General features: G+C 39.5%; 2 protein-coding genes across 2 annotated transcripts in view; one reads left to right on the top strand and one right to left on the bottom strand.

Annotated features, from left to right (window-relative positions):
• Positions 1 to 829: 829 nt before the first annotated feature.
• On the top strand, positions 830 to 1,270 carry LOC117290227 (leucine-rich repeat extensin-like protein 1). The gene has a single exon (XM_033771490.1). It carries the CDS (start codon positions 830 to 832, stop codon positions 1,268 to 1,270), a length of 441 nt encoding a protein of 146 aa, XP_033627381.1.
• Positions 1,271 to 3,601: 2,331 nt separating this feature from the next.
• Positions 3,602 to 25,764, bottom strand: part of LOC117290614 (nucleoredoxin-like) — a 45,745-nt gene continuing 23,582 nt past the window's right edge. The window contains exons 3-8 of the mRNA XM_033772077.1: positions 16,721 to 16,818; positions 12,983 to 13,187; positions 11,340 to 11,428; positions 9,592 to 9,682; positions 5,668 to 5,792; positions 3,602 to 4,808 (exon numbers count right to left, since the gene is read on the bottom strand). Coding sequence (XP_033627968.1) covers positions 4,614 to 4,808; positions 5,668 to 5,792; positions 9,592 to 9,682; positions 11,340 to 11,428; positions 12,983 to 13,187; positions 16,721 to 16,818 — 803 coding nt within the window. The 3' untranslated portion in view covers positions 3,602 to 4,613. The remainder of the gene's footprint in view (positions 4,809 to 5,667; positions 5,793 to 9,591; positions 9,683 to 11,339; positions 11,429 to 12,982; positions 13,188 to 16,720; positions 16,819 to 25,764) is intronic.

Below are 25,764 nucleotides of genomic sequence, written 5' to 3'. Positions count from 1 at the left end.
ACTCTGTGGAATTGAACATTCAAGGACCACGCCGTACCACCCCCAGGGCAACGGACAGGTAGAGAGATTCAACCGCACATTATTGTCCATGCTTCGCACCCTGCCAGAAGTCCAGAAAGCAAACTGGAAAGACTCTCTTAGCAAAGTCATACACGCATACAACTGCACACGCAGTGAGACAACAGGGTATTCCCCTTTCTTTCTTCTGTATGGGAGGTCACCCAGACTCCCCATTGACATCATGTTCAACCTCCAAGCTAATACGGAAGGCACTACCATATCTCATCAAGACTACGTCACGCAATGGAAGACCCAGATGGAGCAAGCTTATGCTCTGGCCTCCAGACATAGTTCCCAGAGAACGAGTTGTAACAAAAACAAGTACAATAAGAAGGTACATGGCATCAGCTTACAGACAGGAGACCGAGTTCTGGTAAGAAACTTGAATGAGACTGGCGGACCAGGAAAGTTAAGGTCGCACTGGGAAGAGAAAATCCATGTTGTCAGCAGACAGATACAGGATGGCATGCCAGTCTACGAGTTGAAGCCGGAGACTGGACTGGGAAGAACCAGGGTTCTCCATCGGAACTTACTCCTCCCCTGTAACTACCTACCGCTGTCCGAGATAGAGCAAACAAATCTTCCAAAATCACCAAAGAAGAGAGAACGGCAGTCTACGGACAGACGCGTCCCTCCCCCTCACCAAAGTGAAGACGGCGACAGCTCCGATGACGGATCATACCACCTGCGTTCACAATCACCTGATTATGAACGCCAGACTCCAGAAACTGGGGAGCTCCCTTCGCTACACTTCGAGGCGGAACCAGTAATGTCTGTAGATCAGGACACACCACCTCTTGTAGACTCTCCCTCACCAACCCCTGAGCCCGACCCAGAACCTGAACCAGAATTGTCCGTGGATCAGGACACACTACCTCCAGTACAACCTCCCTCACCACCCCCCGAGCCAGAAGCGCGTTACCCCACCCGGAACCGACAACCCCCTAGTGTCCTCACATACGACCAGATGGGAACTCCTACGCAGCAGTTTGTCGCTCCCGTTTTAGCATCCCCGGTGGACCCTAGATATGCTCCGGTGCCCCACTCAAGCTATCCATTCCCACCAACCCTTCCAATGTATCCACCAGACCTTCACCCTGGACAGTACTTGCCAGCCCCAATCCAGTACTACCCCCAGCAGTATGGACAAGGATGGATGCCGATGTCAAGACCACCAGTCCCTTTCAATCCACTGATTCAACGACATTAGACCTGAACCAAATTGCAGTTGAACCACTTGATAGAGATTTACTATCGTTGTGCCTTTTGGAACTGCTTGCAATTTAATTGCAGTAAAATGCGTTACTTTTTACGGTACAAAAGTACCAGATGTCAGAAAAAGTGAAGGCCTGAATTCACCTTTACACCTTTCTTTTATCAGCTATACCCAATCATTGAGGAGATCGGTTGGCTTATAGTTGGAGAGTTTCTCCTAGTGCGCATGTTTTACTTCCTCAAGTTCTGTTAGGTACTCACGTTGTTGAATGATTTTGAATGTTTTGTAAAGATAGATGGTACTTAGGTACCCCAGGCAGAGACACTAAAGGGATGATACGGGAGATAGGATATTTTCAAGACACTCAGGTAATCCATATTACTTTCACATAATGTATCCTTACCCGCTAGTTACAGTGAAGAGAGATTTTAAGTTTTTGTTTTGTTTTGTTCTTAATTAAAGCGTCTTTGATATACTTATGGTAGGCGAAAATTAAGATTTGTACAGCGGACGGTTGTTGTTTTGATACATTGCAAATGTTGGGACAACATTTAATTTTGCGGGGTAGTATGTAGGGACCGCCCCCTTGTAAGATAAAAATATAAGTAGTTTATTTTCACCCCCCTAAAAATTTAAGAGCCTTCACACTAACCCACCAGTTTATCAACAGCCTAATGCTGGACCCCCCAGTGAGGAACAGCAGGTAGGGGAGTGATGTGGTTTTGTGTGTGGCCCACAGCCAGTCATATTCTGGATGACTGTGAGTGAGGAGACACAATAAAATTATGATCACTCCATAACTGGCTGTTTCATCCTTATTTTCAGGTATGTGGATTTCTGTTATACTTTAATTAAAAGTTCACATTACATAGCCCAGTTAGCATCATTTTAGTCATTTAATCTAATAGTAAAAGAGATATTTCTATTCAAAGTTGTTCCAAGACTTTCACTTAGGTCCATTGTTTTAAGTCCTATAGGTTTTGCTAAAAAGGTGGTCTATAAAGTTCCATTGAGTAATAGTTTTCTAAAGTTAATGTTTTGTTCCCTATTGATATTTTGATTAATTGATTTGGGTATGTGAAACCCCATAGATGATTGATTTAGGCTAAATTTGTGTTCATTGACTTTTCCATTTACTTGCAATTGGTGAGGAAAAGTCATGATAGTTTTGTAGATAAATACACTTTGGTAGTATCCATTGACTATAGCCACATACATGTATGGGTATAGCTAGAGCACACTTTGAGTCCACCCGCATTGGGTAATGCACAGGCTGGACAAGGGCTAGATATAGTCTGAGTGGCACCACAACAGATGGTTTGGTAATCAGTGCTATGCCCTAAGGCTATGGTCAGGGTAGGCCAGAGAGGTTTCCATAGGAACAGGCTGGCCAAGGACAAGTGGGTTTTCTTATGTTTTTCTTAATCTATCCAATTCTTTGTTTTTCTTTAGTCAAACCACCTTATGTTTTTCTTTGTGTCGGTTTATGACCAACGGTAGCAAAACTGAGAGTGTTTACATGATATGTGCTGCAGAGCTTGTGTGAATGATTGTTTATCACAACAAGTGGAGTCAAGTTGTTTTGACTTACATAAAGGTGTTTCCCCAAACTGTCTTGTAGATTAGAGTTTTAAGTTGTAGATAGCTTTTGTATTGGGTTTAAGTTGTTATAATGTAGTTATAAGTCATATTCTGGATGACTGTGAGTGAGGAGACACAATAAAATTATGATCACTCCATAACTGGCTGTTTCATCCTTATTTTCAGAACCCTCCCGCCCCCTTCGCCTGGGCCCAGGGTCTACAATATAAAAAAATATTCGGGTTTAAAAAGTCAAGTTTAATCGTTTAAATGAATAAAAAAACACTGCAGCCAGCCTTTAAATACCTTATGAATCCCTTGCTTGTTGTAATGGTATTATCTTTCGGATGGGTTACATATTTGGACGGGATACATATTTATAACACTTTTAAGTGCAATTTTAAAACAGTGTACTAAGGTTGGGTGGTTGTGAGGTCAGCTGAGGTTGTTGCTGTGGGCAACAAAGACACAATATCTCCCCCAGTCCCTTCTAGATAACAAGCAAGACTAAAAAGTTATACAATGTGTCGACTGGTGAATTCCACCACTGTAGTAACTTACACTCATGTTGAGGTGTAGTGTGACCGAATGAAGCACAGTGTGCCTTTATACGCTTTAAAGGGTCTATATGTACTTTTTCCTAACACAAAACACAATGTCTACAGATTAACATTAAACTTACACAGTTTGAAGATTATGATAGTTGAAAGCTTCCCTTGAAATTTTACGAGGTGCTGTAGTTTTTGAGAAACGGGTAAAACAAATAATTTTTGTCTCAGTTTTAGCATGTAAAAACATATTAACCAGTTATGCTATGATTACGGTATAATAACATAACTGGTCAACGGGATTTTACATGCTAAAATATATTCCGTCTTCCTGAGACGAAAGTTATTTTGTGACTTGTTTTACTCATTTCTCAAAAACTACAGCATCTCGTAAAAATTTAAGGGAAGATTTCTACTATCATAATCCTCAAACAGAAGTAATGTTTGAAGGCAAGCTTTCCACTATCATTATCTTCAAACCCTGTAAGTTTAATGTAAATCTGTGGACATTTTGAAAAAGTACCCAAATCCTTCAACACACACCAAAATAACTAGCGCTTATCAAATGTATCCTTGAAAGGCAACTTGTAACATTCAAGAATATTTCACAACCAGAGCCCAATTTTATGGCTCTGCTTACCGTAAGCGAAATATCTGCGCCTATGGAAGCAGGGAAATGCCTTGCTTATGTCAAGCGTATTTCACAGATTAGCAGAGAATATTTGCTTAGTGCAGATGTGTATACTGGGCATTCTTCCCTGTAAGCAGAGAATGGGGATTGCAAGTGCAGACTTCTGCAGTAAGCAGATTCATGAAATTGGACCCAGTTCTTTTTCAGAACCCCACAACTCATAGACTGAGTTATACATGGTGTCTCCAAAAACTCATACAACTCCTGCTTTCTGACTTACAGTGATTTGGGATTGGACAAAGAAAATGAGTAGAGGGGGATTTGAACCAACTGAGCTATCTAACCCTATGTCGGCAGTCTCCCTAATTTGTCAATATTTTTGTTAGAGGGCGTCAGTCAGAAGCCATACAACAGTGTAGCCAGGGATCACATCCCTGTACGGTGAAAGTACAGCGCCTAAGTTTATTCAAAGTGAGGATATTGGCAACAGTACTAGCCAAGGTAGCATGGAGTTTCTGGGACGTTTGTTCTCTTAAAGAAAGACAATGTTCAGATACCGTCCGATGGGCTTTTCATCTCAGAGCCCTTCTAGTGTCTCGTATTTCAGCTGATTGGCGAGATATTTCTCAATGAAGTCACGGATGATATCTCTTGTGATTTCTCTTTCTTGACAGCGCACCATCCGCTGCTCTGGGATGTCTAGGATGAGGAGGAGGGGAAGACTGTCTTCATCGATGCGTAAGAACTCTCGCAAGTTGTCCACCATCTCCTCCTGATCAGAAAAAAAAATATTGTAAGATACTATGGACAAATCAAAAATCTGATCAATAGCAATATCTGATCAATACCAATATCTAATCAATATTAGTATCTGATCACTGTAGAAATCTGATCAATATCAATTTCTGATCAATATCTGATCAATTTCAATATCTGATCTTAAACATCAATACCTGATCAATATCTGATCAATATCAATATCTGATCTATGTCAATATTTGACAATGCAGATCCAATCATCATCATCATCTTGGCCCCTGCTGTCATTACCGATGATGAGTTCTGAGGCTTTCACAATCATCATTGTTATACCTCGGTAACAAATTGTGGAGTTTGATTGGTCGAGAACCAATCACATGACGTGCAACAAAAACACATGTACAATGGCTGCACAGCGCGGCGGGTAACATGAGTGATGTTAACCTGTGTACATCACCTGGATGTTCCCACCGTTGGTCAATTTCACACGCTCAGTACGAAACGTTCGAGGGAACAGTGAAGAAATGTTTCTTATTTAAACAACTGACCTATGCATACTCCGTCGTAATAATGTTTGAAGATGACAACAGAACTTTGAGAAGAGGAATAATGATAATACCAATGTATAACAAAACAATTGTTGCACGCTGTAGTTGGGATCCATGGGTTTTGTACACCCTCGGGAGAAAATGGCACCCTCGGCTTCGCGTCGGGTGCCATTGGACCCTGTCACAGCGTGCAACATTTGTATAATGTAGTCTTTAGAATAGACTGAGCACCCTGTGCATGTCTAATCTTCCATGTGGCAATTGTGATTTTGAAAGCAGCCATGTTTTATGTATAATATAACCTAAGATGGAATTACAACTTACATCTCCACCGATGAAGAACCTTAGTGAGCAATCTTTCTCTGATGCCTCTGCTTTCTCAGTGTACTCTCTGGCTACAGGTAAGAGTAGTTCCTTGGCTTGGATCACATCATCGTCTCCTTCAATATCTAATCATATCATCATAATCAATATCATAATCAGTGTCTGTGATTGGTTGATTATGGGTGGAGCATACAGACAGGGCACAGTTTTATAGAACTGCTGAAACGCAAAATTAAGTTGAGGAAAAGCAAAATTATGCCAATTACATTCCTGCATGCATACAGCCCCTTTTGGTTGGCAAACACCATAGAGTTATGCACTAAGCAGCCAGCACCAAATTCCACAGTAAGCAGCACCATGAATGGGCCATGGTTCCCTGCTTAATAAGCACAAAACAATTCTGCTTACCAAAACGAAGCTACTGGTCAAATTACCATTATCATACTTATGCGTCCTGTTTAGTTTTGAAATGATTTTTGGGGTTGAACAATGAATTGACTAGAGTGGGATTCGGACCAACAACCTCCGGATTAACGTGTCCGCGCTCTACCAACTGAGCTATCTAGCCCTTTGTTGGCAGTAACCATATTTTGTCAATATCTTTGGAGGGATTCCGGAGGTCGTTGGTTCGAATCCCACTCTAATCAATTCTCTGTTCAACCCCAAAATCATTTCAAAATTTACCCAGTCAGTTTCCCTTATGGTTTATATTGATATCTGTTTAGTTTTGCTAAGCAGAAGTTCATAAGCAACATTTTCTGCTTGGGCACCCCTTAAAAAATTGGGCCGCTCTATGAAATCCAAAAACAGTAAGAACAAGATCTGTGCGCAAGAAGTAATGCCTACATGTATAAAGCACTACAAAAAGTCACATTGAAAGGTCGACTGTTACACATCTTTAACAACTTTTCTCAAATGGCTTTATATGTGAGGAGATAAGTGTATTGTTTCACTGTCCGCAGGTTTTCAGGGACTAACTTGCCTATAAATGTATTACTTAAAACTAAAATGTTCTACAGGGAAAAAATTCCCGCTGCAGAAATACAAAACTGAAACTCAAGTCAAGCATGAAAAAGCTATGAATATTTTTCCGATCGACACCTCAGTCTAATGGCTGAATTTGATAAGCCCCAGTGATTGCAACTTCTACCAAACTGTTTCAATATTGATTGCTCCGTGATCAAATTCTCATATGGCAGACTGGTAGATTATTTGAGGCATGTTATTGAGGCATATTAAGTAAGTCTACCCTAAGTAGGTCAGTGGCACTGATTGATGACTTTGTGCTTCAGCAAGAATTTTACAGCTGGTATGAACTCTAACATTTCCACATCTTACATTACACATTGCCTTGAACAGTGTTGAATTGGAATCTTTGAGCTAGAAAACCATGTGAAAGTGTTGTTGTGAAACAAATACGACTGGAAAGATGTTTTAAAAGATGAATCTCAAAGTTATGATTCATATATGCTAAGAAATTGTGTGGTTTTTCTTTTACTCTTCTTTTTGTGAACCAAAACACGGTCCCCAATTTTGCGAGTCAAAATTTGTGATCTACAAAATGGACCATGTTAGTTCGCAAATTCAAAGGAAAACCACACAATTTTGAAGGATATCTGTCTGGATCATAAACTACTATTACAACACCTTTCCAACCATATTCATTTCAAAAGGGATGCCTTAAAACGCTTCTTCATAGCCCAAATAGCCCAACTCAAAGTAGAACTTGTAAACAGGGCCCAATGTCATAGAGCTGCTAAGCACAAAAATTTGCTAAGCATAAAATTACTTCCTTGATAAAACCAGGATTACCAAATTTCCACGTGATTTTCAGGATAAGCAAACAACAGCTGAATACCAGTAACAAGCAATATGCAACAAAAGGAATTCGGTTGGTAATCCTGTTTTTATCAAGAAAGAAATTTCATGCTAAGAAAATTTGTGTGCTTAGCAGCTCTATGAAATTGGGCCCAGTTGTTTTGCGTGTCATCAATGTTTATAACAAAGTCAGAAAAACCTACAAGTACATTTATATCCACAGTGCCTTTTTTTCTTCATTTTTTTGATACTAAATGAAGACTATTAGCACCCACTCTTTGCATAAAACTGTGAGAAGATTTACTTCAAATGTCCAACAGCACACTCAGCTGCGTATGAGGAAATTGTAAACTATTGGAACATTTCAAGGGGCACCAAGGCAATGACCAGGGGCAACAAAGGCAATTGCCTCTATCACCTCCGTGAATTATCTGGCCTGTTCAATAACGCAATGGCCCTCAATGAACATTATTCACACTCAACCGATTTTCTCACAGAAATTTTTTGAAGAAACAACTCATGATCGATTTGCCACTTAAAATTCACAATATTTCAACTTCTTTTCAGAACCACCCAAACTCATTTATATATTATCATTACATGCCGTTAAACCTTTCAACATCGTATTTCCACCAAGCAAAGTTTGAAATCCTACTTTATATTGCTAGTGTCGATGCTTCCAAGATAAGTTTAAAAACCAGCTTGTTTAATATGACTTATATTATGTAATTGTTCTATGTCTTGTGTGCCTTGAGCACATAAATTTGGTGGACTTTGGCGCCTTATAAATACTAGCGGGATAGCGTGGCAAATGCCGCAAATGTAGCGTTGTGTACAGGGGAGGGGGGGGTAAGTGGAGGGCAGGGGCACAACACAAATCACCGCGTTTTTGTGAAATTGATCTCCCCATCGATCTCCCCATCAATATTTTTCAGTTTCGTCGCGCGGGTCCCGCTTTTTCTTTCTCATTCCCGTTTTCCCATTTCGTTTTTTTTTTTTTTTTTTCCATGTTTATTACTTGGGGTATATGAAACAACGCAGACCCCTGACAACCCCAACCCCAAAGTTACTACACGCTTGCGCTTTGACTGTGACGTCACAAACAACACAAACCCCCAACCCACCGGTACCTCGAAATTGACCCCGGGACGCATCAATTCAGCAGGGTGCGGGCACCACTTGACGTGAAAACAATGGCGGCGCCCATGCGATTGAAGCGTCATTATAGTATAGATTCTTTATTATTATTATTCCATGTATGCCTGAAAATGTCCATGGGAATCCTTTTTGTAACGACTTAACAAATCAATACTTCCTTGACATTGGAAACAATGAAGGTGCTGATTGTCTCTAGCTGTAGGTCATTCCAAATCGATCCTCTACAGTAAATTACACATTATTGCTGAACACAATCTATTGTCAGAGATGGACACATTCAAGGGTACATTGAGTCAATGAGCCAAATGGGAACAGCTAGGGGAATCGATAAACCTTGTGATGTCTACACACCGTTTCCACCGTCTTGTTTTTGTTCTCCCAACCCTTAAGTGCATATGGCAACCTTCCCATTTCATCAAACGCTTGATGGTCCCAACATTTTTTATCCACACCATTCAATGATACATTTTTTCGTCTTCATTTCCAAATGATTTTTTTGTAAGTGACATCTTAAATGATACATGTAAGTGACATCTTAACATGTCCAGGGGTGGATTTCACAGAGTTAAGAACTAGTCTTATCTCAAGTCATGACGGGTTACTCATCCTAACTTAGGACTAGCCTTAAGTTGTTAATATCTCATAGGACTAGTATGAGGCTAGTCCCAACACTTTGTGCAAATAAAAAAATCTGGTACCTGACCCCCCTCTTAGTTATGTGGAATTGTCCAGTCTAGGTTACCAAGGAATATGATGACTCAAACCCCAATCATGCCATTCAACTTGGGTTCATGAGTCATTAGTCACTTGAAAGGCAAAGTATACCTTTGTATTTAAAAATTTAAAATAATACCCCATCAGTGTCAGTGGCAATTAGCCACAAACGTATCATACTGGCACTGTACATAAATGAATTCACCTAAAGTTGGGTTATAATTTGTTACTCACCAGCAAATAGAATGAGACAAGCCTCTTCATTAATGGCTGTTGTGGCAGAGTCATCGAGCTCCAGCAGTGGTGTCGGATACCACGGAAAATCCTAACAAACATAACAAAAAAAACTCCTCTTGAATTATGTGTTCAATAAGAAACAACAGTGCGATATTGCCATAGCAATGTTATACAAGATATTATATTTACAAGTATATTTCAAACAGTGCAACATGGTGCATAAATGTTGCAAAAGACATCAAAACAACTGTCACCAGGGGCACATTGCAATGTGACCTACTCCTGGGGCTGAAACAGGGTTAATAATAATAATAATAATAATAATAATAATAACCGTATTTTTGCCAAAGGATACAAAGTGCCAGATATTATTACTGCAAGGAATGGGGCGAATTTTGAGATATAAGACCTAATCCTTAAGCACCATGTAATGGTTTACAAAGTGTTGTGGCGCAATATGCTGCCAATCCAGCCAGGAACACCGGGGCGGACCCCTTCTCTTTTCGATAAGTGCACTGGGTTCTTTTACATGCGTTTACACAACACATGGGACCAACGGCTTTACGTCCCATCCGAAGGACAAAGCAACGGTTATGTGTCTTGCTTAAGGACACAAGTGTCACGGCTGGGGATTCGAACCCACACTCTGCTGATCAGAAACACCAGAGTTTGAGTTCGGTGCTCTTAACCGCTCGGCCACGACACTCCACCCTTTGCAGCCCAGAGGGATTTTACATTAGGTGTTGGTATCACCCACGAGCCTGTATACTCTGCTCGTCTTCAGGAGGCAAATGGCATCCTAGGCAGAGCCCACACTCCTACTAAAAAGATGTATACGTGGTTGTCCACAAGTTTACTAAGGGAATTCAATGTGTGGTGAAGAGGTTTTCAACTAGTGGTTTAATCCCAACGAGGCCTTGTTCTTGATAATTTTACCGAGACGAAGTAAATTATAAAGAACCAGGCCTCGGCGGGTTTAAACCACTAGTTGAAAACCGATATTTGATTCCCATTCATAAATACCTTTTCGGTCAAAAACATCATAACTTTTTGGTCAAAAAGTAAAATAAATGCAAAAATTATAATTGTTAAATGATTTCTTTCAACACAACACCCATCCAGCTATGAAATGGTAAAGCCCTCCGCCGCCGTCGGGTAAACAACTCCTTATAAGGGAATGCTGTGCGCGTCGCGCGTATCGCGTGATGTGGCACAACTGTTTCAGCCGTTGCTTTCGACCAATAGGAATGAAGAAACTGTCTTATAAGAACAGGTGCAAGGTCGCATGTCACGCCCATGAATTAACACTTTTTACAGGTCATAAACAAAGGTTTATACACACCCACGTGACGCGCTCTCCACCAATAGGAATAGCGAAACTGTCTGAGGTATTTATGAATATTTATTTATAGTTCCTTCCTACTTACGTATACACACCATACAAAACTTCAAACAAACTTACACATTCTGATTGTTGTGATTGTTGCGATCAAAAAGAGAAATCACATCCCTATTTACAAAAGCCATCTAGAAAATTCAGAGTTATGATTTGTGATCAATGCAACATGCGTAACTGTGGAAATACCAATGACACTAAATGTTACTGTCTCCTCAGACTCAACTTGACCCTCGAGGAAGGAACCTCGATCGCTTGAGCTAAGACGATGGACTTATTGACGTCAACTTTAGTCGTGTGGGAGACCCTAACTGGGTTATTCTATGTTTAACTTGATTAGAGTACTTACTAGTCCCTCAGGGTCTTGAGCTGTCATAGCTCTACCTTCTAATGTGATCACCTTGCCCGTCTCATCAAGGAGAACTAGAGTAGGAATACCTACAAGCAAATAAAAGTCAATAATAATCCTTCATCAACAACATAACACCCTTATATCATACAATCAGTGCAAAAATGTGGTATCTCGATTTAGTTTATGGCATTGGATCTTGCATCAGAGTTATTTCTATGGGAAAACATTGGAACTCAGCACAAATGCTTTTGTGGGTCATCCAGCCGTCGATTTCACCAAACTCTTCCTAACTTAGGATTAATCTTAGGACTTAGGACGAGTCCCAACCCTGCACTGTAGCATGCAAACCTTAAGATTAATCCTCGTCCTAACTCGAGATAGGATCAATCCTAGCATTTTGTGAAATCGGCTGCAGGCGGTTTTAAATGGACACGTTGCCTTGGATCGATCAGGTTTGTCCATGGAAATTGATTTTAAAAGATGTTTCAAAAGTAAAATATATATATAATGATCCACACAAACATGCCTTGACTCAATTGCACGGTTTTCCTTTTACTTTGCAAATTAACACGGTCGGCCATTTTATAGAGTAAAAAATTCCACAAATCACGCCATGTTAGTTCACGACTGAAGGACAACCATGCAATTTCAAAGCAGTTTGTGTGGTTCATTAAATTTTACTTTTGAAACTTTTTGCTAGCCATATTGACTTCATAACAAACGGTTTTAAATGCTTTTCATTGACCAACTTGAGCGCTCCAAGGCAACATGTCCCTGTAAGCGTGACGCAGTTGCAGTTGCAAACAACCAAAATTTCCTGTCCCCTGTCCTTCCACACACACACAAAAACAGATAGATATAGGGTGTCGTGGCCGAAGACCACCGAACTCAAGACCACCGAACTCAAGCTCTGGTGCTTCTGTTCAGCAGAGTGTGGGTTCGAATCCCGGTCGTGACACTTGCGTTCCTGAGCAAGACACTTAACTATAATTGCTTCTCTCCACCTAGGGGTAAATGGGTACCTGTGAGGGCAGAGATGGTTCTTGAAATTGATTTAGCCGAGTAGCGCATATGTTGCACAGGCTGCATACTCCCCACCAGGGAGCTGAGATGGTTTAAAGACCCTCGACACTATTGGTAATTGTCAAAGACCAGTCTTCTAACTTGGTGTATCTCAACATATGCATAAAATAACAAACCTGAGAAAATTTGAGCTCAATTGGTCATCGAAATTGCGAGATAATAATGAAAGAAAAAAAGACCTTTTCACATGAAGTTGTGTGCTTTCAGATGCTTGATTTCAAAATCCTCAAATTCTAAATCTGAGGTCTTGCAATCAAAATCACGGAAAATTACGTCTTTCTTGAAAACTACGTCACTTCAGAGGAAGTCGTTTCTCACAATGTTTTATACTATCAACCTCTCCCCATCACTCGTTACCAAGTAAGGTTTTTTGCTAATAAATATTTTGAGTATTTACCAATAGTGTCCACTGCCTTTAAGGAGTGATTTAAGGCCCAGTGACCAGGGGTAATAATGTGAAGCGCTTTGGGACGCCCTCCGGGTGTGAAAAGCGCTATATAAAAACGGGTCATTATTACAATTATTATTATTACTATTATTATTATAGATATACTGACCTGATATTACAAACATTTTGGAGAGTTCCTTACAGCGTGGGTCATCATAAGGCAAAGCCAGCCATGGCATATGGCTGTAATAAGACTCAAAAGCTTCTTGGGTTCTATCTGTACTGCAGAAGACAAACTCAAACTCCGTGTTACAGCCCTGAAGTCTCCTGTACATGTCGGTCAAGACTCTTGTGAACGCTTTACAGGGAGGACACTGAAACGAACAAAAAGGTTGTAGCGTAAACAAAGATATAAGGAGACTGCTAACATACATTGGGCTGGATAGCTAGACTGCTAACATACATAGGGCTGGATAGCTAGACTGCTAACATACATAGGGCTGGATAGCTAGACTGCTAACATACATTGGGCTGGATAGCTAGACTGCTAACATACATTGGGCTGGATAGCTCAGTTGGTAGAGTGTTGAATGTTAAAGGGTCTAGGTACTTTTTGTAACACAAAACACAATGTCAACATATTAACATTAAAGGGAAGGTTCTTGTTTGGTAATTACTCAAAACAAATATTAACTTAAAAACTGACTTGGTAACAAGCATTGGGGAGCTGTTGGTAGTATAAAACATTGTGGGAAACGACTCCCTCAAAAGTAACGTAGTTTTTGAGAACGAGGCAATTTGTCACTAAATAATAAAAGACTTCGAGCTAGAAGTCTTTTATTCCTATCTGAAAGCACACAAATTCATCAAACAAGGGTGATTTTTCTTTCATCATTTTCTTGCAAATTCGATAACCGATTGAGCCCAAGTTTTGACAGGTTTGTTATTTTATGCATATGTTGAGATACACCAAGTGAGAACACTGGTCTTTGACGATTACCAAACGTGTACAGTGCCTTTAAACTTACATAGTTTGAAGACAACGATGGTAGAAAGCTTCCCTGAAAATATTACTTAGTGAGGTGCTGTACTTTTGAGAAATGAGTAAAACAATGTCACGAGAAGACGTTAACATGTACATGCTAAAATAGTTTTTGTCTCCCGAGGCGATTTCTTTGTTTGTGACTTGTTTGACTCATTTCTCAAAAACTACAGCACCTCATCTAGTAATATTTGATGAGAAGCTTTCTACCATCGTAATCTTCAAACTGTGTAGGTTTAATGTCAATCTGTGGACATTGTGTTTTGTGTCCTACGAAAAAATACCCAGACTATTTAATCCGGTTATTGAATCAAGTCCCGCTCCAGGATTTTTTTTTTCAAACCCCAACCTTTGTAAAAAAAAAATTAGTAAATAAATAAATGAGCTGGCATTTATAGAGTGCCTTTTCCAGAGGTTGCAAAGCAATTTTTCCAACACAGACAAACAAAATAAAAACTTGGGTGTGATCCCTGGCTACATGGCATTTAACAGTTATATGGCTTCTGACTGGCACCCCTGAATCAAGATATTGACAAAATAGGGAGATCAAAAATAGGCCTAAGTTAAGAGTGACAGAAAAGTCTTTATTCATGGAGGGGGCGGGGGAGATAAAACACATTTTTGTTCCACTTCACTTTAGTTGACTTATCAAGGTACAGATACACACTCTGACAGTGCAAATAAACCTTTACTTTCAAAGGATTTTTTCGTAATGCACTTAAACCACTCAATCTTATGATGCTGTAATTCTATTGTTTCAAAATTTTTGTTTATAAATGTGTCTTTCCTGGTCTATACGTAGGTCTCGTCTGTAGGCAGATTTTCCCGTGGTGATATTTTTGTTTGTGTGTCTGTCCATCCATTGTCTGCCTGCCTGTCTGTTTTGTGTGTTTGTTTGCTTGTTGTTTTAAAACCATCTGTATGTTACATTGTTGACTGTTTGTGGGGGTTTTTATTTGCAGAAATCAGTACATGTACATGTAGCTGTATGTAAATTTGAATGCTTTTGTTTGAGCATTTAGCATTGGTTACTATGGGAGTTTATCTAGTATGGTGCACACCCCTAACAAGTAATTTGAAAAAAAGCGCCCTCAACATCCTTCACAGATATAGAGTGTCCAATGATCACATCCCACCCGGAGTGCCAACCTTGGATGCAACAGTAACTCTTTAGGATAGAATCAGAAAGCAGAGGCTGATAATGATGTGCCTCCATCACTTCTTACATGAGTCATTTGGACGCCACAGCATGGTGTCACAGTTACTGCATGGTGAAGTCAATGTGAGCAAGCTGTGCACAGATTGGGAGCTAAGTGAGCAGCACTTACAAGCTCCATGCAGTGTGCACATTTAAAGGGAGTGTATGCCTTTGGTAATTGCTCCCAAAAAAATAATGACCAGAAAAACTTAGTTTTGAGAGACATGGAGGAAGGATTCCTTCGTCCATGGTAGAGAGCACTGGTGAGCTGTTGATTACAAGACATTGTTAGCAACGACCCCCTTTGTAGTAAAGTAGATTTAGAGAGAGAAGAGAGGTAATTTCTGAAGTCCCCAAAAGTCTCCCATTGGGTCTCCCTATCGAAGCCGTAAGAGGCCCAATGCAGTTGTCAAAATTAAGTGTGTTTTCTTGGTAGTTAGCAGGGCTAGTAACCCAGAATTTCTATTGGTCGGCCGAAAAACACATTACATGTACGTTTTGAGTCACCAAAACAAATTGGTCACCAAAAGTATTTCATTTTACAATACCATCAGCACAGTTCATTATTGCCTGTGATGTAGATTTTTGCTGTATATTTCCACTAGCCCGCTGGGCTATCAAACTGGAAAAATGAGTAGCCCTGTAAATCTGGTAGTCATGGGCTAGCGGGCTAGTGGCAATTTTAACCCCTGCGCTGTAGGATTATGACACCCACAGGAATCTTCAATGTACAATATAAAACACAACAGGAACAGCAAACTTGCAATCTCTCTCAGAAAAATGTGCATACAAATGGAGAAAAGCACTCATTTAAAGCACACCCCAACACCTCCAAACCAAAGGACATAAAAAAAACCTGCCCAACTCGATCTTGTCAAACACACTCTAACGATACCTTCATACATGCATGCATTCTGGAATCCATGCTGGAAGTTCATGTGAGGAAAAAAATGCATACATTCACAGAATATCAACAAACCTTTATGTTTTAATAGGAAAGGAAAAAACAGTACTTTGGAGGGGTAGCTTTATGCAGCTGCGGTTCTAAGAATGAGAGTCCGAACAGCTGAATCTTCCATTCAAAATTGTAAGTTGTATCCTAATATTCAAAAGATTATCAAGTGCTTGCTATTTAATATTAAAAAGTCTCATATCCTTAAACTAGATGATCCCCTGGCTGCTGCTTCCCAGGTTGTAACGTAAATTTGGGTGATCCCTGGCTACAATTTAGTATGGCTTCTGACTGGCACCCCTGACAAAGATATTGACTAAGGGTAGATACAATACTGTAGGCTGCTAAGGCAGAATTCTACCCTTGTCAATATTTCTTTGTTCAAACCCAAACTATTTGTATTCGCAAACTTACCAAGTCTTGTGTTTTTTTACTTGATAACTAACAAGAGAGGGTAAAATGCCTACTCCTCATGCATTTGGAACTCTAGCAAAACTGATTTTTGTGAGCAATGTGCAATCTTTGAATTTCATCTTTGAACATGTTGCAAAGGGCACTTCCATTGGGAAAATCTAAAAGTCAATGAAAAGCTTTTGGAGGGCACCAAGGCCAATACCAGGGACAATGAAGGCCATGGATAACTGCATGTAATTCCAGGCCTGTACATGTAGGTTGCACACTTTGTGTTTGTCGGTCTTCACATTAAAAGACATACCCAATGAGCTGAGAAGTAGATGCCAACCACTTTTCCTTTGAGTTCTTTCTCTGCCTGAACTTCCTCACCTTGTTTTAACAGTTTACCGCCAATGATTTCTGCAAAGAAAGAGACAAGTTAGCAATAAGTTAGCAGTTACACCATGAATAGACAGGTTTGCGGTAAAACCATGTTATCAATATTTCTAATGAGTTGGGGTGGTTCTGAAAAGAACCGGTCTTCAGAAGACGATCAGAGCATACTGATCGAAACACCCCAACTCATTAGAGATAGTTATTACATGGTGTTACGGGCTAGTTGGTCCATGAAAAGCGTTTGAAACCATTTGTTATGAATTGCATTGGTTAAAAAGATGTTTTAAAAGTATACATACATTGTGTACTGTATGCCTCAAAATTGCACGGTTTTCCTTGTACTTTGTGAACTAACACAGTATGCCATTTTAGTGAGTCAAAATTTTTACTGCGTGCCGCGTTAGCTCACAACGTAAAAGGAAAACCGTACAATTTCAAGACTTATTTGGGTGGATCATTACATGTATATTCTACTTATAAAACATCTTTCAACCATATGTATTTTATAACAAACATTTTCAAACGCTTTTCATAGACCAACTTGCCCGATCCAAGGCAACGTGTCCCTTTAAGAGGGTGCAACTCTTTTATATATCAAGTAACAAACCACAAGGGAAACTGACTGGGTAAATTTACAATAATTTGGGGGCTTAGCAACAAAAAGGGAAACTGCCAAAATAGCTCAGTTGGTAGAGTGCTAGCACGTTAGTTAGTCTTGAGGTCACTGGTTCAAATCCCGCTCCAGTAAAACAAATTTTATTCAACCCAAAATTCTCTATAATTTTACCCAGTCACCGAGTCAGTTTCTGTTGTGGTTTATTGCATGATGACAGGCACAAACGTACTAGTGGATAACAAACCTTAATTAAACAGCTCAAGTTAATCAAGAACTGATCAAAATTAGAAATCTAGTTTAGGCTTGAAGAAACTCTCATCTTGTGGTGACATCTCACAGAGTATTTTTGTAAATGGATGACTGAGTACTGTGGGCATTGGCATTAATATCAAAGCACGCTTTCATTTACAAACAAAATACCAACTTGGAATCAAATGAGATTTTGTGATCAGGTTAATTTTTATCATCAGTCTCTTGAAAACATACATTTCATTCCATTCATTCTTTCATGCACTCATTCTGGTTGTGAAGCCAAGGAATCTCAGAAAAATTAACTTAATCACTATAGTAGCAAAGAACCCAACGAAGAGAAGACAAGGAATGATATTTCAGTTTCAGTTGTGTCAGAAAAAAAAAAATAATTGGAATCTGAGAAAGACTGAAGTCATAAAGTTTTTCTTTAAATATCTGAAAGCATGCAGTATGTAGTTATTAGGGTTGTATACCATGTGAGGATGGTCTATAACTTACTGGTCAACATGACAATAAACCAAAATAAACAATGCCTTTTATGATACAAATTTTCCCCCTTTCACAGCATTATAGTAACAAAATATTTTAGAAAGAAAGACATCTTGTTGTCCACACAGGTTTTCCCAAAGGTCCAATGTACATGTGTAGGTGTTAGCAGCGTTTGTTTACTCTACAGGAGGTCCTGCAGCTAGGCCAATATGGGTTAACATCATTCCAGTTTAGATATAAAATTTCTATTTGTACCATCACTGGAAACTACCCCAGGCACTAAAAGCACACCAGAGATTCCAGACGCCCCAAACCCCTCAACATCTTCTCTTTCACACTCCAAAAACCGACCAAATTACAGACAATTACTCTTTAAATCCGAAATTTCCTTGTGCCTAGCGCCCCGTGGCAACGTGTCACAACCGCATTCACTTGGAAACTTGATTTCTCAATAGGAGCTGACACGGTGACACCATGCTTGTATCTTCGCTCATCCAGCAAGCCTGCACTACTATGGAGTGAGCGAGCGAGCGAGGGGGGGGGGGGGTGGATGGAGCGTCGTCTAAGACGCTAATGGCCTTTGGAGTGATGGAGGAGGCGGGGATAGGAAGAGCAGGATAAATTCCGGACCCGTGAGCTCAGGTATATAAGACCAAGATGATTGGCAGAGTTGAAGATACTGCGCCACTCTCAGCCGGCATAATGCATTTAATCCTCCAGAGACAACAACATTCTTAGTGTAGGGGAAAAAACCCTGAATAAAGCAATATTTATTATAATTTTTTCGACGCAAAAAGAGCTGCGCTCGGGTATATGAGACCAAGATGATTGGCAGAGTTGAAGATAAAAAATTAAAAAAAAAGTGCCACTTTCAGCCGGCATAATGCATTTAATCCCCCAGAGACAAAAACATTCTTAGTGTAGATGGGGGGGGGGGGGAGAATAAAGCAAAATTTACTAAAAATTGAGTTGAGCTTGTTGAGTGAATTAAACTGAACAAATCATCAGGCCTTAATATAATCTTGTTTTACACATGTTGATGGTAAGAATGACTGCAATAGTGGCATTGTGTGTGACAAACAATGTATATTGTGACTGCCTCACACACATGGGTAAAACCTAATAATATTCTTTATCCCCAAGGCACTGTCGAACACTATGGTAATTACTCAAAATAATTTTTAGCATAAAAACTTACTTGGTAACGAGTAATGGGGAGAAGTGGATAGTATAGAACATTGTGAGAAACGGCTCCCTCTGAAGTAACGTAGTTTTCAAGAGTTTGATTTTGAGACCCCAACTAAGGTTTTGAGGTCCCGAAATCAAGCATCTGAAAGCACACAACTGCGTGTGACAGTTGGGTGTTTTTTCTTCCATTATTATCTTGCAACTTTGACGATCAATTGAGTTCAAATTTTCACAGGTTTGTTATTTTGTGCATATGTTGAAATACACCGAGTGAGAAGACTGGTCTTTGACAATTACCAACAGTGTCCAGTGTCTTTAATATCTGCTTGTGGCAGAGGTCGTAGATTTGAATCCCACCTAAGTCATACAGTGATAAAACCCGAGTATACAGCGGTTCACACACATCAGTGTAAGGGTTAAACCAAATTGTTCTATATCCTGGATGCAAAGTTAACATATATCATTGAGGTACACACTGCTAAAGTATTGGATTTAAAGGCAGTGGACACTATTGGTAAATGTCAAAGACTAGCCTTCACTGTTGGTGTATCTCAACATATGCATAAAATAACAAACCTGTGAAAATTTGAGCTCAATCGATCATCGAAGTTGCGAGATAATAATCAAAGAAAAACAACCCTTGCAACATGAAGTTGTGTCCGTTTAGATGGCTGATTTCGAGACCTCAAGTTAAACTTGAGGTCTCGAAATCAAATTCGTGGAAAATTACTTCTTTCTCAAAAACTATGGCACTTCAGAGGGAGCCGTTTCTCACAATGTTTTATACCATCAACCTCTCCCCATTACTCGTCACCAAGAAAGGTTTTATGCCAATAATTATTTTGAGTAATTACCAATATTGTCCACTGCCTTTAAGCTGCATCTAGCTACCGGCAGTTCCAAAGGTGCATTCCGCTGCTGGGGATCGTGCTTTTTACGCACATGCTTCGCGCCTTTGAAACCGTGTCCCTCATCAAGTTTGTTCCGCGGAGACGCTTGCAGTTTTCAAGAAACATCTGAAAACTTACCTGTTCAATGATTGATTGCTTTGACTGTTTTCCCATTATCAGTGCCATTATTTATTTGCTTATTGTATAGTTTCATGTAAAGCACTGCAGTACCTTGTAATAAGAGCGCTATATAAATGTATCTTATTACCGGCCAATCTTGGTGGTAGTTTGTAAGACACCTGGGCCCAATTTCATGGCTCTGCTTACCGCCGAATTCTGCCCTTACGATCACGATTCTCGCTTACGTGCAAGCGCCAAATTTCTAGCCCTGTAAGCGTAGAATGCCTAGTAATGTGAAGTACGCACGTGCAGTTTTAAGCCAAAATTCGCCACTAAACCGTGAAATACGCTTGCCGTAAGCACAGAATTCCCTGCTTTTGTAAGCGCCGATTCTGTGCTTACGGTAAAGCAGAGCCATGAAATTGGGCCCTGCTCTAGAATGGCAGAAGTTGGGGTTTGAATCCAACCTGAGTAATAAATGCCTGGATTTAAGCTTACATGTGTACCTGGATTTTTTCACAGGACTCGGGAAAGTACTGAGTGTACAGTGCTTACACAAATCTGTGTAAGGGTGAAACCAAATAATTGTCTTTTTCCTTGATGCATATTTAGTAATACATGTATGCCTGTAGATTTTTGCCATAGGAATTGGGGAAAGTACTGAGTATACATTACTTTACAGACATCGGTGCAAGAGTTATAACTAAAACCAAATAATAAACATTACTGAAGCATTCCAAGCATTAAAGGCAGTGGACACTATTAGTAACTACCCAAAATAACTATTAGCATAAAACATTTCTTGGTGACGAGTAATGGGGAGAGGTTGATGGTATAAAACATTGTGAGAAATGGCTCCCTCTGAAGTGCCATAGTTTTTGAGAAAGAAGTGATTTTCCACAGATTTGATTTTGAGACCTCAGATTTAGAACTTGAAGTCGCGAAATCAAACATCGAAACGCACACAACTTCGTGACAAGGGCGTTTTCTTCTTTCATTATTATCTCGCAGCTTTGATGACCGATTGAGCTCAAATTTTCACAGGTTAGTTATTTTATGCATACATTGGGATACACCAACTGTGAAGGCTAGTTTTGACAATTACCAATAGTGTCCACTGCCTTTAACGTTGTATAGATAAATTAAACCCCAGCTCACGTATAATATAAGCTGCAATGCCAGGACTGAGGGCTCGAACCGGAACGGTTCTTCCAGTCAGATGAATACCCTAGACAGAATAAGCATGTAAGACCCACTGGGGAAAGCAATCAATAACACACAACCGGTTAACGCTAACCGATGAATTCCACTTGTATCTTGTAAGCTGCAGGGAATTTTGTAATATTGGCAAACAGGGAAGTTAGAGCGGTTACTGTTTACACAGTCCAAAAAGACGTGACTGTTTGTTTAGCGAGCCTCCAGTGCTACACTAATTTGCAATTCAATCTGAAATTGTTCAAGACAGCCCACTTAGAATGTACAGCAATGCAGCCACGTGTACACTGTAGCACAGACATTCATCGATAACCGAGAGTGATATTTGCAAGCAAGCGCAGGAAGCATCACTACTGAGCCAAAACGTCATCTGGGAAAATATGTAGACTTTCCTCTATTTTTTTTAAAGCACTAATGCATTGCAACATAAATCCACGAAGACTACATGTTGTAAAAAACATGCAAAACCAATGAATCTAAAATATAAAATAGTGTAAAAAAAAAAAAAAAGATTCACACAACCTTCAAGCATGTGTGTGAAACTGTACCAAGGATAAAGATCCTACTAAACATGGTAGGTCTGATCACACCTTCGTGGTCTGATGTTTTACCAATTTGACCAAACAACTTTATTTTTTTTAAAGGTTGGTGGGGGGGGGGGGGGTTGTGTATTGATCAAGATTTGGCATGCATATCGCTTGTATCGGCCCTTCACTCTAGCTTGTGCTATGTATTATTACAATTACACATAAACAAGCTACTGCCTTGCTCACTACAACAAACTGTACTGTTGGAAAGACATAAAATCTCTTTAATGTGACAGACAAAATTGCTGTTACTTCCTCTCACATCATAGTAACAATTGAGACTCTAAGAAAGACTCTGGTTTCACAAAGGCTTACATAATGTGATTGAGGTTTCCCTGCTTGACTCCCGTACATGATGTACCAGCAAGGTAGGGTAAACATGGGTCAAGTCTCGACAGCATTGACACACACCATACATCTTGACAGCATTGACACAGCATACATTAATAGTAATGCGGCGTCAATCTCTGCCTCTATGGTGGGTAAGTATTTATGTACACATTAACCCAGATCTTTGGCTTGGAAACCGGGCCAGATGATGTGGTGTTAGAATTTGCATTGAAAGAAATGATAAGTATGCTGAACTGAGAAAGGGTCGTTCATCCATAAAATGTTATAACTAAAAGCCAAGTACATGTAGACCTACTGCATAACTTTGGTTTTTGGAATCATTTGTTTTTAAATCATACACAAACGTTATGCAGTATGTATCCAGTCATTTCATAAAGTGGTAGCATTTTTCAGATATCTTTGAAATCTGGAGAGGTTTTGTCTATACAGAAATAATTATTCGGAGTACACACTCTTAGAAACTTATTTATATTTTTATAAAAAGAAATGTGTTTGAATCACGTTAATTTAATTATAAACAAAACAGAACTTCTTTCTTCTTTATTATGGGCGGAAAAAAACTCCCCAGAATTCCGTTTTAAAACAGAGAACTCACATCCCTGTTATGTAAATATTCACTGCTTATTAGAATATTCAAAGTATCCCCTTGTCGTCAGGCAAGCTTGGTGGTCTAGCATTTCAGACATCTGAGAATGCGGAAGGTCATGGGTTCAAATCCCAACCATGGTGTTTGTGGTTTACTCTATCCACAGGCCAAAGAGTATACAACGGGTGTCCTATAGGAAGACTGCCTAAAGCAACACATAGATAACTTGATATTGACTTTAAATCCTGGGATATTGGATTGTAGAAAAGCAAGAGAGTCACCCACAACCACGCTGGTGAATGCTTCAAAGACAGTCAGCTTCTCCATACATGTATGAATTCAAAGACAGTCAGCTTCTCCATACATGTATGATTTAAAGGCAGTGGACACTATTGGTAATTACTCAAAATAATTATCATCATAAAACCTCACTTGGTAACGAGTAATGGGGAGAGGTTGATGGTATAAAACATTGTGAGAAACGGCTCCCTGTGAAGTGAAGTAGTTTTCAAGAAAGAAGTAATTTTCCACAAATTTGATTTTGTGACCTCAAGTTTAGAATTTGAGGTCTAGAAATCAAGCATCTGAAAGCACACAACTTGTGAGAAGGGAGTTTTTTCTTTCATTCATATCTCGCAACTTCGACGACCAATTGAGCTCGAATTTTCACAGGTTTGTTATTTTGTGCATATGTTCAGATACACCAAGTTAGAAGACTGGTCTTTGACAATTACCAATAGTGTCCACTGTCTTTAAATGGAAGCTATACGTTTGGTTACCACTCCTAAAATTAACGGCAATCAAAACTATGTGCTTGGTAAGAAGTACAGCTCAGCTTTCTATAAAAGCATTTTGCAAAAACATTTCACTTCGCAGTATTAGTTTTTATCCAGACAAATTTGAATCAGAGAAACGTTAGATTTGTTTAAATCAGACTGTAATTACAAATTATTCTTCTGCGCGGACTAAACCACTACAGATTTTGGGGGGTTCCTCAAAACCAGTAGGACCTTTGAAATGAAATGCATAATATGCAAATCACCACTCTGTGAAATTTTGGCTCAATTGGTCAACAAAGTTGCAAGAAAATAATGAAAGAAAATCCTCCTTGTTGCTTGGAATTGTGTGCTTCAGATGCCTGAGTCTAAAGGCTTCACCTGTGTACATGAAGGCTTTCTTAGATTCAAATTGCAGGGTGACAAATTACCTCTTTCTCAAAAACTTACATTCCTTCAAAACACCTTCTACAATGTTATCAGTTCTCCATTGCTCTTTACAAAGCAACTTTTTATGGTCTAAAATAAATGTGCACTAAATTGAATTGTCTAGACGGTAGTTGTTATAATGATTACCAAACGGTGAATTAGATCACACGGTTCCATGCTGTCCCTTTAAAGACACTGGACACTATTGGTAATTGTTAAAGACCAGTCTTCTCACATGGTGTATCTACGTAAACATATGCATAAAATAACAAACCTGTAAAAATTTGAGCTCAATTGGTCGTCGAAGTTGCAAGATAAAACTGAAAGAAAAAACACCCTTGTCAGATGAAGCTGTGTGCTTTCAGATGCTTGATCTGAGGTCTCGAAATCAAATTCGTGGAAAATTACATCTTACTTGAAAACTTCAATACTTCAGAGGGAGCCGTTTCTCACAAAGTTTTATACTATCAACCTCTCCCCATTACTCGTTACCAAGTAAGGTTTTATGCTAATAATTATTTGAGTCATTACCAACAGTGTCCACTGCCTTTAAGCTGACAAGGTACATTGTAGTCTGCATAACAAAGAGAATGACATTAAACTGAAGTGTTGATGAGTAAGTCACGATGACTTTCTCATTATTCAATAGTGCGCCATCAATCAACGGAATAGCAATCAATTCACTACTGATGACCGAGACTACAGATTACATCAAGTCAGCAATAACAACCACAGTTTAACATCACTGAGCGTCTTGGTGCGTGTTATTCACCATGGACAAGTATTAATGATCTTGGTAATTATTATCAGCATAAATGATTAGTCTCAATTTCAAAGTGCACGGATGAAAAACTCATCGTGGTCAGGGCTTGTGATATCTACTGGACTACTGGCCAGAGTCCAGTCATTTTGGACCTTGACAAGCCAACCCCATGACAAGTTGAGTCCTGACGCCTAGTGTTTTCCTAACCACCTTTTGAAGATTTACAAATGAGGGTTCTCCCTATGGACAAGCTAGCGTAATTGGTCGACACGCACAAATTTTAAGGGAAGATATACGCAAACAGTTATAAAAAAATTAATTTAAAAAAAGGGGGAATCCATAAGACTACTCCAGATTGCACAGTGAAGCTTTTACGTGTATCTTGAAGTATACCAAGTAGAAAACATTTTTAAATTTGTTTAAATTCGCCAAGCTTCAGCCAAATTTTAAAAAATGTGGGTCAAGAATCCTGGGAAGAACCACGATGTACATGTAGCTAATTCTCTCAAAACTATAAGAATGAATACCCTCTTCAAAACTCATAAAGGCATAAAGTCCCTTTAATATGCAGTTTGAAAATGATGGATTGGATTTTCTAGTCTGTTTAACTACAGCAAAACACAGTCATGACGACCTGACGCTGCAGTGCAAACATAGATATTAAATCTGGCTGCTGTCACCTAGTTCATGTGCAATCCCAAGTAAGTG

The sequence above is a fragment of the Asterias rubens genome, chromosome 5 (assembly GCF_902459465.1).
Source record: "Asterias rubens chromosome 5, eAstRub1.3, whole genome shotgun sequence".
Classification (NCBI taxonomy): domain Eukaryota; kingdom Metazoa; phylum Echinodermata; class Asteroidea; order Forcipulatida; family Asteriidae; genus Asterias; species Asterias rubens.
The sequence above is the reverse complement of the archived record's forward strand: the minus strand, read 5'-3'. Positions and strand labels throughout refer to the sequence as shown.

Coding starts and splice junctions, on each gene's coding strand:
- LOC117290227 (XM_033771490.1), top strand. CDS start 830: ATGTCTGTAGATCAGGACACACCACCTCTTGTAGACTCTCCCTCACCA.